At 39.5% G+C, this 19,187-nt stretch overlaps 1 protein-coding gene across 12 annotated transcripts in view; it reads right to left on the bottom strand.

The window, feature by feature from the left end:
- Positions 1-19,187, bottom strand: part of LOC100730783 (forkhead box protein J3) — a 181,465-nt gene that overhangs the window by 24,706 nt on the left and 137,572 nt on the right. For 2 of the 12 annotated variants that reach the window (XR_010043133.1, XM_003461908.5), the window contains one exon: positions 381-3,819. The exons of 9 other annotated variants lie outside the window; for them this stretch is intronic. Coding sequence is in view for 2 of the 3 variants with exons in the window: in XM_003461908.5 (XP_003461956.2) it covers positions 3,806-3,819 (14 nt within the window). In the remaining variant the exon portion in view is untranslated. Of the gene's footprint in view, positions 1-380; positions 3,820-5,986; positions 18,522-19,187 lie in introns of those variants that run through there. One more of the 12 variants, XM_013158147.3, reaches the window with a different exon arrangement.

Below are 19,187 nucleotides of genomic sequence, written 5' to 3'. Positions count from 1 at the left end.
AGCAAGTGTGCCAAAATCAGAGCTTTTATATGCTGTTGGTGAGAATGTAAAATGAATGTTGCTGCCATGGAAATCAGTGTGGCATTTCCTCAGTTAAACCCAGAATTACCACATGATCTATGAGGATGTCATTCCTTTGAATAAATATCTGATATATTTTTTCCTGAATCCATTTTATTCAAGAAGAAAAAGAAAAAGCTAAAACAAAATTTCAAAACATATCAGTGAGGACACAGCAGTGGTACATATATTGCACACTGTCATACACAAATCATTTACTCAGAGCATTCAGTTATCTGCACAATACCAACACAAATCTTTCTCTTCAGTGAACTCAGAGAAATCAGTAGGATAAATATCTTAGCTATTTGTTTTATATATATATATATATATATATATATATATATATATATATACATATATATTCACACACACACATACATACACATGTGATTTAGCTTCTCACACTAATACAGTGTTTACACATGTGTGTCTTATTTATTTCACTGAGTATGTTCTCAAGGGGTATCCATTTACCTATAAAAGTCTCCAGTTTCTCCTTCTTTTTGGCTGAGTAGTACTCCATTGCATAAAAATATCACATCTTTTTTATCCATTCTTCAGCTGATGGGCATTTAGGTTGCTTCCTACATCTGGCTATTACAAACTGTGCTGCTATAAATATGGTATATGCCGAATATTAACTGGAGGTATGTACCCAAGAGAAGTGAAAATGTTACATCTATATGAAAACTTGTACACATTCATTGCAGCAGTAGGCAGCACAAAGGTGGAAACAACCAAATGCCTATGAGCTAGTGAATAGATAAGGAATCCGTACAATGAGATATTTAAAATGTTTTTGATTAGTACAGACTTATAGTACATGATGACCACATTCTTTGAGAGAGTTAGTACATGTACACGACATACCTTAATTAAAAAAAAAAAATCTCATTCCCTTCCTGGCCCATTCCTTTCTGTCCATCTCTTGATTCCTATCTCATATAAAAGGTCTAGCTCACCATTTCTCTTGATCTTTTATTTTGCTCTTTATTTATACGTTGGGTCTTTCATATAAGAGAAACCATGTGATATTTAAACTTGTGTGTCTGATTTATGTCACTTAGTATTATGACCAGAATATGTCCAGTTTCTTACAGATGACTCAAATTTATCCTTTATGGCAGAGTAGTACTACATTCCTTCCTTCCCATAGCCCAGGCTGTCCTTGAACTCGCAGCAGTCCTTCTGCCTCAGTCTCCCAAGTGCTGGGATTACAAGCATGTGCCACCATGTCCAGGATTATGTTTTCTTTATCCTTTCATGTGTTGATGGACATATTTTCTGCTTCCAAGATTATGCTGTTCTGCTGTAATTGTGGATATGCATGTATCCTGTAATATGATGTAATACTTCTGGTGGAAGCTCTTACCCATCAGCATGGCAGAGCCTGCTTCATGGGAATGGAATGCTTGGCTTCTCTTGTGATTGAGGCTTTTGCTGATCAGCATAGAGCCAGGAAGGCCATGATGTCTTTAACTCTTTTGGAAAGACATAGAGAAGAGAAATAGCTGATTCAAATGAAATTTTGTGAAAGGATGTTGGATTTTGTCAAAGTTTTTTTCTGCCTTTTATTGAGATGATCATATGACTCCCCCTCTCCTATAATGTATTGTATTTATTGATTTGTGTGTGTTGAACCATCTTTGCATCCCTGGGATGAAGCCTACTTAGTCATGGTGTTTGATCTTCTTGGTGATATTAGCTCAGTGGCACAGTGCCTGCCTGGCAAGTATGAGATCATAAATTCAATCCCCAGTACCAAAGAAAACCCCCCAAAAAACAAAGAAGAGAAATGATTCATTAGCATTTTGTTTGCCGGTATCCTGTTGAGGATTTTTGCTTCTATCTTCATTAAAGGAATTGGTCTATAGTTCTCAGTTTTGGTTGGATCCTTGTCTTGTTTTGGAATCAGAGTAATACTAGCTAGCTCTCAGAAATAACTTTGAGAGTACTCTTTCCCTTTTAATTTCATTAAAAAAGCTTGAGGATGGCTGGGGATGTAGCTCAGCGACATAAGTGCCTGCCTGGCAAGTGCGAGGTAGCTAGTTCAATCCCCAGTACCAACCATCTCCCTCCAAAAAAAAAAGCTTGAGGAATATTAAGCTTAAAAGTTTCCTGAAATTTTTGTAGATTTCAGGAGTGAACCCTTCCAAGGGGCTTTTCTTGGTGGATTTTATTTATTTTCAATTTCATTTGCTATTACAGGATTATTCAGCATTTTAAAATCTTTTTGACGCAGTTTTGGTAATTAATATATATCTAGGAACCTGTCCATTTCTTCTGAATTCTCTAATTTATTGGCATACAGGTTTTGCAGTAATTAATAATCTTTTTTTTTTTTTTTTTTGAGACAGGGTATCACTATACCCAAGCTGGCCTTGAATTCACTTTGTAGCCCAGGCTGGCCTCAAATTCGCAGCAATCCTCCTGCTTCTACCTCCTAAGTTATGTGCCACCATACCCAGCTTTTTATTTTGGCAGTGTCTATTGTAATTGTCCCTTTTTCACTTCTTAGATCCCATTGATTTGGGTCTTTTCTGTCCTTTTTTGGTTAGGTTGGCTAAGGGTTTGTTTATTTTGTTTATTCTTTTGAAGAACCAACTCTTTGATTCATTAATTTTTGGGGTATTTGGGTCTCAGTTTCATTCTTTTCTGCTCAGTGAAACAGTCATGCGTATAGTGGTGGTGGTTTAAGCTGGCAGGACTATGGTAGTGACAATTCTTTCTCATTTAGTTAAGGCTGACTTACTGGCTAATATATGGTGAGTTTTGGAGAAAGTTGCATGTACTGCTGAAAAAGAATGTGTGTTCTGTTGTTGGGTAGAAAAATAAATATAAAATCCATTTCTTTGAAGGATTTGTTCAATTCTAATTTTTTGTTGATTTTTTTTTCTAGTTAGTTTAATGTTAGTGGCATATTGAAGTCTTTCATTATAATTGTGTCTAACCTTGTCTGGTCTTTTATGTCCAGTAGTATTTGTCTTATAAAGCTGAATGTGCCATTGTTTGGTACATATTGTTCCCCTGACCAACATATAATGACCTTTGCCACTTTTGATCAGTTTCAGCTAAAGTCTACTTTGTCTGAATAAATAGGCTCCTGTTGCATGGGATATTGTTTTTCATTCTTTGGTTTTTAGCCTATTAGGTTAAATGGGTTCCTAGGAATTAAGGAGAGGAAAATGAGACAAAAGATACTATAAGAAGTAGAAAGATATTTTAGAATTAGATATAGATAAGTCAAAAAACAAATGAGAAATAGAAGATAAAGAAAAAAAGGAGAAAAAAGAAATAATATGGAGAAATGAAAGAAAAAAATTAAAAAGAAAATGAAGAAACAAGAAAGAAATTGAGTCCATAAACAGAATGTTCTGTATTTTCTTTTCTTTTCTTTTTTTTTTTTTTGTCTTTTTCCTTTTTCATCGGTACCGCGGATCGAACTCACGACTACCTGCTTGCAAGGCAGACGCTTATGCCGCTGAGCTAAATCCCCAGCCCTGTTCTGTGTTTTCAAGTGAGTGAATTCCTTCTAAGATCCACAGTTTGGAGTTTAACAAGTCACAGTTTTCTCTGCCTAGCAATCTAGACTGTGGGTCTGCTGGATGTACCCCATTCCCAAGGCCCCTCAGTTCCCCAGGCTGTGCAGTGTCCTTGTTGACATCCTTGCTGTCACTGATGGATGAGGAAGGCAGTCAGAACTCAGATCCATGCTTACTTCTGGGGAGCCAGAGTCCTCTCCCTATAACCTGTGAACTGGGGAAAGAGATCAGATTGTTTAGTCCTTTACTTTGTGTTGTGGGCTGTCTTTCTAACTTCTCTGTAGCTTCTGTTCTTTATTGTCTGTTCCTTTCTAATTCCTAGTGAGCTACTTTTTTTTCATTCTTTACTAAGTTGTTATTTTTCAGAGTCTGGATTCTGGATCTCGGAGAGGTTGACTTTTGCTACCCCTAGTCTACTATTTAAAAATGGGTCAATCAGGTGTAGCAGTGCACACTTCTAGCATTTGGGAAAGTGAGGCAGACCCATGAATTCCAGACCAGCATGGGCTACATAGTGAGTTCAAGGTTAGCTCAAACTACATAGTGAGACTGGCCCTGCTACGTGACTGCAGTCCCAGTATACAGCCCTGCAGTGGAGTTTTATTTGGGAGTAAGAAGTGATGAGGCACTGATACATGCTGCAGCATGCAGGAACTTCAGACACATTTTGAATGAAGGCAGTCACAAATGACCTTGTATTGTGAGTAGGCTCATCTGTAAAATCTAAAACTAGATTGGGGTTGGAAAAACAGGAGATCCAGCAGAGTGGTGACACAGAGAAGTTGCAGAGTATCTTTTCTGGGGCAATGAAAATGTTCTAAAATGTGGTGATATTTGTGCAATACTGTAAGATTGTGAATATTCCATAAGTCATCAGGTTGTATATATTAAATGGTGAATTGTTTGATATGTAAGGGATATCTCAAATAAAGATATTAAGAAGAAGTAAAGAGAGCTCCAAAGAATTGAGAAGTAGCACATATAAAGAGCAGCCGCCACCTAAGGCTAAGGTACCAGTTGAGTGCCTCTTCTCTGGCCCTGCCCTAGCCAAGAGCTAGATCTGTTGTAGTGGGTTCGCTGCGTGTCAAAACTTGCTAGAAATCTTTGCCAGAAATTTGCCCTCCAGGCTGCTTAGGAAAAGCTGCTTACAGGGCATCTCACCAAACCCACTCCTGCAAAACTGCTCCACAGAGGTGCTCATGGAAGCTGCCAAGTGCTACATGCTGGAAAAAGTGTGAGTGCTGGAAAAGATACAGGTGCTGCCGGACCCTACACCGAACAAACCTTTTCCCTCCTGCCTTATCTCTTTATGGCCCTATACAGACAAGGCCTCACATCTGGCCAGCTAGCAAAGGAAAATGGGGCCCAGGTTCATTTATGCAGGTTAGGCAAAAAGGAACAATTTTTTTAAAGCCAAGAGGCAATAAATCTGTAAGCCTACAGTGGTTAATTGGGACGTCATTTGTTTGCTTAGGTTTTCCATTCCCTTTGGAGAATTTAAGGTTATTTTTGCCACCTTTGCTACTGTGGGTTGGGGAAAGTGGGAGGGCATCCTTGGGCCAATTTTCTAGCATCCCAGCTCTTTCTATCCATTTTTGCATCTTTTTCTATTCCATTTGCTGGATGGTCTCTTGCAACTGATGCTGGATCTCTTGTAACTTTTATGCCTCTGTAGTTTTTACTTTGTTCTGGACAGCCTTTTAAACTTAAGATGATTAGCTTCATGTAGCTTACTTGCCTCTTTGTTTCATTTACTTACATCATTTAAAATCAAGGTTCTTACTATATTTATAGCAGTGTCCACTTTCTTCTGTACCATTCAGACTTTTACTTTTTTGATGGTGTTAATTTTCATTATTGACTTTACTGAAGGCTAATTTCGTTTAAATAATTGTGTTGTTTTACTCTTTTTATCTGGAGATCGTCCTTTAGTCTCTGCCCCTAGTTCTTGTATAGAGCCATTGGTCGGGTAGGGCTGTCATTGCCCCTAGACAAGTGCTCGGCTGCTGAGACACATCATGATACCCAATTTAGTGATCCTGTCTATTCAGTGACAAATTCTGTTGTGTAGTCTTCATTTCCTGTGCTCTCCTTCTTTCTTCTACTTTTGTTACTGTGTTTTTATATAGATGATGTGTGTACTGATTCCTTATTACTTAGACATAACTGCTCCTCTCTCTGGAAAACCTGCCCTCTCCCCCATGCTGGGGTTGAACCTGGGGCCTCATGCATGCTGCTAACCACAAACTCTGCCATTGAGGCCCCATACTCTCTAACCCCCACAGTCTGTCATTATTTTAGAGCTGCAACATAGTGTATGTGATTGAAGTCAGATCAGCTGAATTTGAGTCATGGCTCTGTCACTTTAACTTCTCTGTTCCTTAAGTTTTTTTTTTTTTTTTCTAACTGTAAAAAAAGGGAAATCACTTTATAGGCTTGATAAGATTTAGCAAGTTAAATCACGCAAAAATCTTAAAGCTCAGGCTGATTCATAGTAACTGCTATATGAATATTGGCAAGATTGTTTTATTCCTCACAGTTACTTGTAATTAAAGCTTATAGTTCTGAGTAAAATAATTTCATGTGAATTAACTGCTTAAGTTTGCTTGGTCATGCATAGTCTGAATAGCAGTGGTATGTTCAGCAAAAACAAAAAAATTTTTTTTTAAACATGAGCATTTTTGGTTGGAGATAATAGCTTAGCAGTACAAATGCCCCTGGCAAGGTCGTAAGTTTGATCCCCAGTAACCCCCCCCCCCAAATAAATAAATAAAAGAAAAAGCATTTCAGTAACTGTTTTGGAACTTCTAATTTTCTTTCTTTCCTTTTTTTTTTGGTCTTTTAGAGACGGGCTCTCACTATGCAGTTCAGGCTGGCCTTGAACTCACTTTGTAGCCCAGGCTGGTCTTGAGTTTGTGGTGACCTCTTGCCTTGGACTCTGAGTGCTGGGATTACAGGCGTGCACTGCCCACCCTGGACCCTAACTTCTAATTTCCTTGCCTCAGAAATATTCACAAAGGTATACCTTAGAAGTCCTTTGTGATTTTTTGCTCTACATGATTTTGTCATAGTTGAGTTCATATCCATTATGGCTGACATTTGAAAAGAAGCAAAACTGATATTTTAGACTAATCTAGAAATTGTTGTTGCCAGATATAGTTCAGAAAATAATGTTGTAGGATATTTTAGGAATAGCAAGACTTGTTAGTGCGGTTTGTTTATATTGGTTTAGGTTCTTGCACTTTTTTTTAACTTGTGAGTTGAACTCAGGACCTCATGCTTGCCAGTCAGGCACCGTTCTGCTGAGCTGTGTCCCCAGCCCCATTTTTTGTTTTTTGAGACAGGGTCTCTGTGCTCCAGGCTAGCCGTGAACTCATTGTATAGCCCAGGCTGGCCTCAAACTTGCAGCAATCCTCAGGAAGCTGGGATTTCACCAGCCACCATACCTAGCAGAGTTTTCTTTTTATGGGAAATTAAGGTAATTAGCTTCATGTAGCTTTTTAGCTCTCTTTAAGCATGCTATAAATGAATCATCAGTTAGTAAACAGGTAGCTTTTGAGCACCTACCAGGAGTAAAATGGTAAGCCACACTTTTCTTGCCTGGAAGAGTCAGAAAGTAAATGCTAAATTTTTGTAAATACTTCAAAAATTTTTGTACTATCAAAAAGGGTAGGGCTGTATTAGGCACAGCAGGCATTACCAATAGAAATTCTTACCTAACCTGAAATGTGTAGACAGGTAATGCTTCCCTGTGGAATGGATGAACCTTTAAGCTGAGATTTAAAAGGGAATAGGAGTTTGTTAGTGGAAACAGTGAGGTCGTGGGGACCATGATCTGAGCTTAGGAGAGAATGGTAAGTTGAAAACACTAGAGGTGCAGTATTGGTAATTCATAAGAGGTGAGGTATAAGAAAGATAAGTCTGAAGTGGGATTAGGACTGTATTGTAAGGGTAGTGGGAAGTTTGTGAAGTTTAAGTCTGGAGTAAACCATATATTGATTGCTTTGTGCTCACAGAGAGGGGCAGGAACGGAGGTACCAGACTTATTAGGAAGCTGTTTCATGAGTCCAAATGAATTATAGAGTTTTGAAATAGGATGATGGAGAGAAGCGGAGGAATGGAGGGCTTCAGGGCACGGAAGAATCAATCTGATGAAGAAAGTAAGAGACCTCTATACTGAAAACTATAGTACTCTGAAAAAGGAGTTCGAAAGGGTATCAAAAAATGGGAAGATAAGGGCGGGGATTTGGCTCAGCAGTTAAGTGCCTGCCTGACAAACACGGGGTTGTGAGTTCAATGCCAGGTACAAAAAAGAAAAAAAAAAAAAAAAAAAAAAAGGAAAGGAACGCTAACCCTTGTGCTTGGGTAGGAAGAGCCAGTGTAGTAAAAGTGGTCTTACTCCCCAAATTGTTATACGTATTTAATGCAATCCTGATCAACATTCCAACAGCATATTTCACAGAATTAGAAAAAGCAATCCTAAAATTCATTTGGACCTTGGAGAGACTTAGAATAGCAAAAACAATATTGGGCAATACAGTCAAGGCAGGGTACATCATAGCCTCTGACTTGAAATTATACTACAGAGCTACTGTGATAATAGCATGGTACTGGCAAAAAAGCAGACCTGCAGATTGATGGATTAAAAGACACAGAAACAACTCCAAACACACTCAGCTACCTTGTCTTTGACAAAGGAGCCAAACACCTTTACTGGATGTCTTGTTACTTTTTACTCGTTGCTGAGACAAAATACCTGAAGCCCAAGTTGGGAAAGGAAAGATTTATTTCTTATAGTTTTTGGAGGTTTCAGTCCACACTCAGTTGGCTCCAAGGCAGGCTGGCATGGCTGGACGGCAGTTCATGGTGGCTGCAAACAGCAAGCAGGAACCAGCAAAGAGCAAGACACACCTTCTTCCTGCCATTACATCACATCCTGGCTCCACCCCTGTGTGGGTGTAGCACTGACACCATCAATCCAAGCACTAGACAATGAACCATCACAAGTGCACAGTGTAAACTCATGAGGCCTGGGGGACACAGACATCAACCATGACACTGGAAGAATAGTAGCCTTAATATATGGTTCTGGAAAATGTGGCTTTCCAGGTGCTGAAGATTAAAGCTAAACCCCTATCTCTCACCATATACTAAACTAAAATCGAAATGGAGCAAGCTTTGAATATTAAATCAGAAACAGTGCTAGAAGATAGAATATGTAGAACTCTTGAGGACATTGTTTTAAGCAAAGAGTTTATGACCAAACTCTGTTCATATAGGAACTATCACAAAGAATCAACAACTGTGACCTCATCTTATTAAAAAGCTTTTGCACAGCAAGAGAAATCAGCAGCAAAGTGAAGAGACAACGTATAGTGTGGAAAAATTTTTTTGCCAGCTGTATACCTCAGACAAAGGAGTAATATCTAGCATATATAAAGAACTCATAAAAATCAGAATTCTCAAATTTAAAGACCTGATCCAAAAATGGTGACATTCTGCCTTGGAGCTGCTCAACCATGAACTGAAGTCTCGGAAACTATTAGCCAAATTAAGTCTTTTCTTCTTTAAAGTGCATATGTCAGATATTTTGTCTCAGCAGTGGAAAAGCTGAATAATACATATGTAGTGGGTGAGAATGAAGAGGAGCAGCTGAATTGCTCTTCTTTCATCTGTCAGCATTTTTATGTTTTCTGGTCTTTACTACAGTGGATCCTTAAGTTACAACTGGCCTCATACACAAATACCTTGGGTTGCAACTGGAATTTTAGGTTTAACCTAGGACCAAAGTCTTGAATTACAACCTGAATGTCAGTCACTTGTGCATTTGCAAACAAAGACTCATGAGGCTAGAAAAGGATGTCAGTGCATGTAAACATCAGTCTGAGCCTGCATGCATGTTTGTAGATGTGATTTTGGTTAGTGCTTTATTTAATCGCTATGATTATTGCTATCAAAATAGCCCCCAAAAAGCTAGAAAAGAAGGTACGGAAGGGAAGGTAAAGGAAGCAATCACAATAGAAAAGAAGGGAATTGTGGAGAAGTATGCATGGTGTTCATGTGACCCATCTTGCTGATATGCACAGCATGTTGAAATTCACCATCTCAATAATCTTTCTTTGGGGGGCGGGTACTGGGGATTGAACTCACAACCTAACACTTCGCAGGTACACTTTTGTGCCACTGAGCCAAATCCCCGGCCTACCACCTCAGCAGTCTTATAGAGCCAAGATTTGTAGAAGGACAAAGGCTTACCACTCAAGGCTCGTCTCATCATGGGCAGTGCTCCTGTTCACTCACAAGATTTGGAAGAATTGGCTAAAAATTCCTATGGCTTGAGGTCAAGTTCCTCCCACCTAATAAAACTCTTCTACAGCAGTCTTTTAGATGCTATATATCTGAGGTGCTTCCAGATGGTCTCTGATACAGAGTTAACCCTTAAAGAGTTCTGGAAGGAACATTACAATGTTCTTTCCTGTACAGGGTTAACTGAGAAATCCTAGGCCAGTCTGTCTCTAAGGACCCTGAGATCTGCCTGGACGAAAGTGTGGTCTAAAATTATACAAGAGAAGCACTTTGAAGGCTGTGTAGAGGCACCTCAGCTTTAAATTGGCCCTGTGGTTGATGACAAGATCACTGTAGCAGAGTCCATAGGCTTGCAGGTAACAGTGATGGTGGGGAACTGGCTGAGGAATACAGAGGAATAATCTACAGAAAAACTTCAGCAACTTCTGGCTGAGCAGCAGAGAATGGCAGCTGAGGAGCTTTCTGAAGAGGAGGGGGAGCATCAACAGTCAGTGTAGCCATTCCCTTCTTCTGAAATAAAGGAAATTCTGAAAAGATGGACAGAGTTGGGGGCTAGGGATTTAGCTCAGCGGCATAAGCGCCTGCCTTTCAAGCAGGCAGTCATGAGTTCGATCCCCGGTACCGATAAAAAGGAAAAAGACAAAAAAAAAAAAAAAAAAAAAAAAAAAAAAAAAGAGCTACAAACATTTGTAGAGAAGAGTACCCAGAGAAAAAGCCAGTCATTGAGTTCACTTGCTTAATGACAGTGTCATGTCATACTACAGAGCAGTATTGAAGAAAAGGTAGAAACAGACAAATTAAACAAGTTTCTAGTTCTGAAAAGATTGAGACCTAGTGAGCCAGAAGCAGATCCTAGTGGGCTACAGAGAGGAAGGACACCAGAGAGCCAGATTCCTGATGTTCTTATGGATGGGGACTCTCTGTTCAAACGCTAAGCACTTGCCATTTTATCCTCTCTTTCTGCAAGCCAAAGATGTCAACTTGAGTGGTGAGTGTAGTATGAAATTGTTGTTTCTGGTAAACTAGGCACATTTTATAATTTTTTAGTGACTATAATAGGAAAATTATTGATCACACATACACCCTTTTGTTTATTATGAAAAGGTTAAGGGTTGCTTTGTAGAACACAACAAAATTATGGGTATTTCCATTATTATGGGAAAAACAGTCTTGACTTATAACCAGTTACAGCCAGCCCTCATGATGAATTGATTTGTAAGTAAAAGATCCACTGTTATTTTTCATAGTTGAGCATATTATATTTAGATCAGTTCTTTTCTTTGGTGCTATGGGTCAGATCCAGAGCCTTATTCATGTTAGGAGAGCCTTCTACCACTGAACCATATCCTCAACTGATGCACATCAGCTTTTTCATTCAACACTATCGTAACATTTCCCTTAGGGCTGGGAATTTAGCTCAGCGGTGCCAGCACTTGCCTGGCAACTGTGAGGTTGTGAGTTTGATCCCTGGTGCCTATCAAACAAATAAAACAAAAAACAAACAAACAAAAACCCTTTCCCTATATCATTAAATTTTTTCATAAGCAACATTTTAAGTAACCATGTAAACTTTCATTTGTTTAAGTATTTAAACAGGTTATTTTGAACATTTACTTTGAAACTATTTTTCCTTTTTAATTCTTCATTTTGAAATAATTTAAGGCTTACAAAAAAGGTTGCAGAGACATTGCAAATAATTCCCATATATCCTTTGGCTAGTCTGGGATGATATCTGCAGATTTCCTTATTGTGAAGTTACTCTTTTCCCCTTTGCAACTAATAAATATTTTCTGAGGAGTTACTTAAAAACCATATAATATACTAGTTCTCATAAAACTTTTACCCATTAATTTTGGTGTTTTTAGCTGAATTATTACTCTAATTGTTGCTAAATGGTAACTTTACATGTCATTATACTGTTCCTTCTACATTCATTAGTTGGCATTTCACTCCAAAGAGAACTTTCTATTAATATTTATGAAGTTCTTATTTAATGGATTGCAATTCATTATTATCATGAGTATTTATCTTGATGTTCAATTGTTCTAGATCTGGCCAGAATATGACCCTCAAAGCTGGCTTTTTTCTTCTTTTGACATATTCTCGCTCTGAGCACTTTTTTACTTTTAGACAGAAGATGATCCAGGCTTATCGTATGCCTGTTCTGCATCAAGTGTGAAGCCAGCCATTCTTTTGGGGATCCCTGCTTTCTATAACAGTGAAATAAAGCCCAACACCTTGATGCTATATATGCTCATTGCTATTGGATATAACGACTGATTTTGTGTCCTTTCAGTGGACAGATTGAATGTATCCATATATGTGCACATATGCTACCTGCGTCTGTATTTATTTTTATGTCTTTATATATTGAAAATCATCAAGGCAAGTGTGGTGGAACACACACAGCATTCAGGAGACTGAGGTAGAAGGATCACAAGTTTGAGGCCAGCCTGGGCTGTATAGTGAGATCAAGGTCATCCTTGATCTCACTACAGAGTGAGACCCTGTCTCAAAACCAAGCAAGCAAGCAACCAACCAAACCATCAGTTTACACTGATACCTCCAATTCTGGTAAATACCAAGAATGAATTCTAGTTTTTCCCTTTCCGTATTTGTAACTCCCTTCCCCATCACTGGGAAATCCTCCTGCCATTTTAATTATTTCTGTGGTCAGCCCTAAATTTCCTGTTACTCCATGTCCTGACCCCTCACATGGTCAGATGTCCTCCATGCCCCTTTGCCCTAGGCATGTGTGCCTACCTTGTTTTGTCCCTCAAGCCTAATGCTTTTGAAATTGAGTTATATAGAAAGGAGAAGGCAAGGGCTCTGTGCTTTTTGTGGTTGTATAATACTTCATTTTGTGAGTGTACCATAGTTCATGATCCTCTTGAAGGACAGTTGGAAGACTTAGACTTACTCTGTTATGTTGCAAAAAGTGCTGTATGTAATAAATAGTCATTTTGATAAGATTTTGTATTTTTTTTTATTTAAAGAAAAGGAAACAAAAGAATACATGGAGATAAAAAAAAGGTAGAAATAATACAAACTTACAGAAAAACAAACGGTAAGAAATTGCTGGTTGATAAGTTACACATTGTCATCTTAGAAATAGCTGTTCATGTTATAGGATTAAAGTATTTAGAATGACATTCATAAAGTGACACTACAAACCCTTAAGATTTTGTATTTTTGTCAGTGGACTTTGGAATATTTTCTTAGAAGTGAGACTGGTTAAAGTATAAAAAGCCTGTGCAATTCTGTTGTTACTAAATCTCTTCCACCACCAGCAGTGCATAATTATCTTTTTCTCTGTCATAATCCTATCACTAGAAAGTTTGTCAAAAGTTTGGCCTAGTACTGAATTTGAAATGATATTCCTCTTTTTTGTTTTGTTTTTGAGACAAGTTCTCACTATGTATTTTAGGCTTTGAACTCATTAAGTGGTCCAAACTGGCTTCACATTTGTGACAACCCTCCTGCCTCAGCCTCCTGAGTGCTAAGATTACAGGTGTGTGCCACCATGCCTGACAGAAATGAGATTTAAAAAAAAAAATCTTTGAATATTCTTGTTCTTATCTTAGCGGCTTGAACTTCTGCGTTCTTATTTGTACCTTTATATATTGTCCACTTTTGAAAATCGGTTTCTTCTACTTGCTTCATTTAAAGTTCCCATTTCTAAGTGGAAAAGACAAAATAGTGGATTGGCTCAGCCATGTCACCGTCACATTTGTTGAAAGAATGAGTAAATTTATTGACTGTTGTGTGTCCACTAGAGCCTTGGGCTATGGTTACTAACAGACTGTGACAGTTTAGATGTCACATCTGCATTCAAGACAGAAGGTGACACCAGCCATTTCAGCCCTGTTCTACAGGGAAAGTAAAAACTTTCCAAGAACCATTGCATTTTTGTAGGCAGTCTGATTCTACCTAAATTTTTAGTTATTTTCAAAAGTTTGATCCTGAAAATACCTGATCCTTTGTCTTGTTGGAAATGCAATTCTCTGATTTCTATTTTATTTTGAAAACATTGTACATTTGCTATTTCATTTTATGTTGTTATTTTGTTACGTTATGTTTTTTACTTTTAAGTTACTTTATATTATTTTTTTATGTTACATTAAGTTATGTTATTTTAGGTACTGGGGATCAAACTCAACCTTGTGCTTGCCAGGCAGCTTAGGCTGCTGAGCTAAATCCATAGCCCTAGCTTTTTTTATAAATATAAAAATTATGTATATGAGTAAATAGATTGTGAAAAGCATCCTTTCAAAGCCCACTTTTCAGCAGTAATGGTTTTCAGTAGTTTGGTGCCTATTCTTGTATATATGTGCTTTGTGCTTATGTTTTGAATGATGCTGTTGTCCTTGTTGTTGCCAGACATACTAGCCCAGAACTAACTTTTTCGCTTAGCAGTCTGTGCTAGGCATTTTCTCCTTGTTGGTACATAGTTCATGCTTTCTGACTAATGCATCATTTTCTGTACTCCCTGACCTCAGAGTCATCATCAAACTTCTTTCCTCTGTGCACTAGACGCTGACCTCCTGCGAACAGCAACATCCAACTCCCTTATCCTTTGCTTCCACTTGAATTAGTTGATAAAATGCACTAATAGTTCATAAGAGGACAAGAGGTGGGAGAGATCATGGTACTGTTTACCCTGCTATGCACCTTGCCACAGTCCTAGTAGCAGCCATGCTCCGCCTACCACTGCTGCCGCTGGGCAGCCTTGTCTCTCTCTCCCCAGTCAGCTTTTGTTGGCCTGCAGGGATGACACCCTTCTCTCCTCTTGCCCTTTCAGTCCAAAGATTAGAAACAGCTTCTTACCACTGCTAGTCTCTGGGTGCTTGATTTTTCCTTGTGATGCCTTTAAACCCTGCTCACAAGCGGATCACAAGGGTATAAAATTGCCGTCCTTGAACTTCCTCCAGTATCTCTCTGTTTGTGGTTTGCCGTCAGCACTGCCACTGCAGCACTGGGGAGACGCACTGTCATTTGTTTGTTGGCTCCCAGTTGGTGGGCACTCACACTGGTCAGATTGTTTTGCTCCCGTAGTCAGGGTTACTAAGGAGCACCCTGTATGCACCTTTTCCTGCGTGTTGAAGTATTGCTTGAGGGAAAAGCCATAAAGTGCTGGGTCAGGGTGATGAGTGCTGTGAATTTCAATAGATAACTTCCAAATTACTCCCCAAAGAATTTACCAACTTCCACTTTTACAATGTGTTGTTTATTTTTTAATAACAAAAAAATTATGGAGGTAATACTTGTGACTGCACGAAAGTCTATAAAGGGAAGTGAAGTTTTCCCCAAGATCACGATCACTTCGCATATTCCCATCCTATTCCCCAGAGCAACCTGCTGAGGTTAGCTATGTAGCCTCTCAGGCCTGCCTCGCCCTTTTTTATACTTATATGCTTATCATAAGATGAATTGATATATATGTATATCAAGTATTCTGGCATATATTTGTGTGTATCTATATGCGAGAGCTAATTTCTAGGCTCTTCCATTGTCTGTGCCTGTCTCAGTACACGCTATCTTAATAGTTACAGCTTTTAGTTGGTTTTGAATTTGAGAAGACAAATTTTCTTGTGAGATATTGTGAAATACGTATTTGATCTTTATCCTCTTTCCTAGCATAGAACTCGTAAGACTTTTGGGATCTCCAGAGTGATCTCTTTATGGATGCTAGAGAGTTGACTGGGTCTGGCAGCCCCAAGGGTTAGGGTCAGGGCAGGATGGGATCAGGGCAAGGTAAGGATTTGAGTACGTTAGGGGCTGATCTGAAAGACTTAGGTAGCAGTCATTGCTGGAAATTTCCCCATTGTCCAGTCTTCAGCAAAGGAAGGTAGATTAAGTCAGTCACTCATGACCGCTGATGTAATCAGTAATGAAACCTTTGTGAATAAAGAAGGACAGAGTTCACAGAACTTCCAGATGGCAGAACTCGCGAAGATTCCTCGGTTGGCATCCCCAAAGAAGAAATGGAAGCTCTGGGTTCTTTCTCCCAGCCCTTACCCTGTATATCTCTTAATGTGTATATTTCGTGATACCTTTGTAATAAACTAGTAAATATGAATAAATGTGTCCCTGAGTTCTGTGATTTGCTCTGGCAAATTGGTTAAACCTAGAGGGAGTTGTGATATTATTGATTTTTTTTAAGTGGGTCAGAACTATAGATTAGTGACCTGGGACTTGTGACTGGCATCTGAAGTGGTTGGAGAGTCTTTTGGAACTGAGCTTTCAATTTGTGGGATCTCATGTTTTATGATTTGTATCTAGGTGTCCCCGCAAAGCCTCCTGTGGTCATAGGTGGGGCTTTTCAGAGGTGGCTAATGCAGAGTGTGTGATTGATTCATAATTGCTAGGATTCAGGGTGCTACGTTTAAGGGTGGATGATTACTAAATCAGCCCACTGGTTGATTTGGCACTGCCCAAATCCTGGTAGCTTGGGCACAGTATAAGGGACAGAAAGAGACTTGTCTTGTCCCTTGCTTGTGCCCACGATGAGCTGTTTCTTCTCTGCCACCCTGCCTTGGAGCCAGTCAACTATGCGCTGACCTAAACAAACCTTTCTCCCTTTAACTTTGGGTGTTAGGTACTTTGTCTTAGCAATGAGAAAAGTAACTAAGACAGGAAACTCCAGGTGGATGATTTCAGAAGAGAACTGGGTTAGAGGACACCCAACTGGTATCTGTGACTGGGTCACTGCTTGCTTGATGGGTGGGGACAAACCCACATACACAGGGCCTGCTGTCAAAATGTGTTGTTACCTGTGTACCTGCATCTACCTGTAAGCCCAGCACTTCATAGTCTGAGGCAGGAGGGTCTGGAGTCTGGGGCCAGCCTGGTCAATGTAAAAGAAAAAAATTGTTGAGGCCGGAAATTTAGCTCAGTGGTGCAGCACCTGCTTGGCAAACCTGAAGTCCTGAGTTCAATTACCAGTACCAAAAAAGAAAAAAAAAGGTATTGTGAACATGTAGAAGAAACTGAATTTTGCCTCCCCCGACTACCACCACACTTTTTCTACTTGTTTCTAGATTATTTCATTATTTTTCAATGAAAAAAATTTCTTGGTCTAGGTATGAACTCGTCAGATAATCTGTTTTTTGTTTTTGATACCAGGGTTTGAACTCACAACTTTGCGCTTGCCAGGGAGACCACTGAGCTAAATCCTCAGCCCCTCTTCAGATAATCTTCAGACCAAGTACTATATAAAACAAATCATGGATTTGTGTGTATGTGTGGTGTGTGTGTGTGTGTGGTGTGTCTTTTTTTTTTTTTTTTTTTTTAACTTTTAACTTGTAATCAGTACCAGGGATTGAACTCAGGACCGCCTGCTTGCAAGGCAGGTGCTTATGCCGCTGAGCTAAATCCCCAGCCCCTGTGGTGTGTCTTTTTAAGATAGTGTTTCACTATGCAGTTCAGGCTGGCCTTGAACTAGCAAAGATCCTTTTGTCTCAGCCTCTTGAGTGCTAGGATTACAGGTGTGCACCACCTTGTTCATCCTCAAATCATGGATTTTGACAAGACTAATTTATCGGGAACTGACATTTTAGGAGGTCAGACACATTTCCAGTATTGAATATTTTTAGTAACCTGTTATGTTTGTTTACTCAGATTTGTCTTTGGCGAAAGCCTTACTCATTTCTTTCCAAGTTTTAAGTATTTTATAGATTTTATTGTCATCCAAATGCAATATTTTCACCTTATATTTTCTATTTGGATGTGGAGAAGGCCTACTTTATTAAATTTCCTATCAATTCTAAGCTGACCATGGTGGTCCACTCCTTTATTTCCAGCTGCTTGGGAGGCTGAGGCAGGAGGATCATTTGGGCCCAGGAGTTTTAGATCAACCTGGGCAACATAGTAAGGTCCTTTCATAAAAACAACAACAAAATTCCAAGGTTACAAATAGAAGCATCCAGTCCTCTCAATTCCTGTTAGGTCTAATGGTTTTTCAGGGGATCCTCTTGATTTTTCTAGATGGACAATAACTTTTCACCTCATTATTATTATTTTTCTTGAGTTTCTTTGGGCCGGGACATCTGGTTTAGCTGGGGGGTGGAGGTGGTAATCTGATTGTCGGAGGTCTTCTTGGCTCAAGGTTCACTTAAGGTAGGTTTCAGAGTGTGCACAACAAGATGTCCCACATCATGGAGTGGGAGTGGAGGATGGATTCCAGAGAGCCTCAGGGAGAGAAACAAGGCAGCCTTCAGTGAGGCTGAGAATGACCTGTGCACAGCACAGGTGAGGTTAGGTGACAAATCTATGGCAAGTGTGCTGCGGTGGCCGTTTGTGTCATTGAAAGCTCTAAAAGTTTGCCATTACTGGCTAGGAGAAGTAGGGGATGAGTTAAAGAGTAAATCAGGGTTCAGTCAGGTGCTGCCAGGCTTTGGGGCAATTACTTTATTCAGAGGAATGGAGAATTGAATGAGAAGTGTGTTAGGCAAAATGGCCCCCTAAAGATGTCCAGGCATCCACCCCTGGACCATGTAAATATGTTGCCTCACATACAAAAAGGGACTTTCCAGATGTAATGAAGGCTGTGACCCTTTATAGGCAGATTATTCTGGATTATTCAGATGGATCCAAGCAGTCACTTGAGCCCTAAAAAACAAAGAACGGATGTCTGAAAGCAAAAGCAGGATGCTTATAAAAGGGTAAATTGGAGAGATTCAAAGACTGAGAGACTCAGTCTGCCACGGGTGAGGGGGAGCTGTGTGGAAAGTCAGAGAGGGTTATGGGCCCCTGCCTGATGAAGCAGCATTGTTACGGGAGCCTCAGTCCCTCAGCTATAAGGACTGAGCTAAGTCAGTAGCCAGAATGAGCATAGAGTGGATTCTTCTCCAAAGCCTTGAGAAAGATGCCCAGCCCCACCGTCCCTTGGCTTTGGATTTGTAAGACTCTAAGCAAAGGACCTTGCTAAGCCATACTACATCCAGACACTGGGCTTTGGAACCCTAACATAAGAAATCTGTGTTGGTTAAACTGTTAGGTATTCAGTACCTTATTTCAGCAGCAGTGGAAAAGTTATACAAGGAACTTTGAGCAGGGGAATAACTTTATGGGATTTTGTGTTATTAAGGAGATAACTGTGTGTGCTGTGCACAAAATGGATCTGGACAGTGTAAATTTGGAGGCAAGGAAACTGGTTTTCTGGGAGTACAGTGATGGTGTGGACTGGCATAGTGATGGTGGGAAGGGGTTGGAATTTGAGGTTTATTTGGGGGGCCACAGTTGCCTGCTTGACCAATGGCTGGATGTTTGGGATGA

This window comes from Cavia porcellus, unplaced genomic scaffold (genome assembly GCF_034190915.1).
Source record: "Cavia porcellus strain 051 isolate PalLab524CR breed Dunkin Hartley unplaced genomic scaffold, mCavPor4.1 scaffold_25, whole genome shotgun sequence".
In the NCBI taxonomy this organism is placed as follows: domain Eukaryota; kingdom Metazoa; phylum Chordata; class Mammalia; order Rodentia; family Caviidae; genus Cavia; species Cavia porcellus.
Note: the sequence above shows the minus strand (reverse complement) of the source record. Positions and strands in the feature narration are given on the sequence as shown.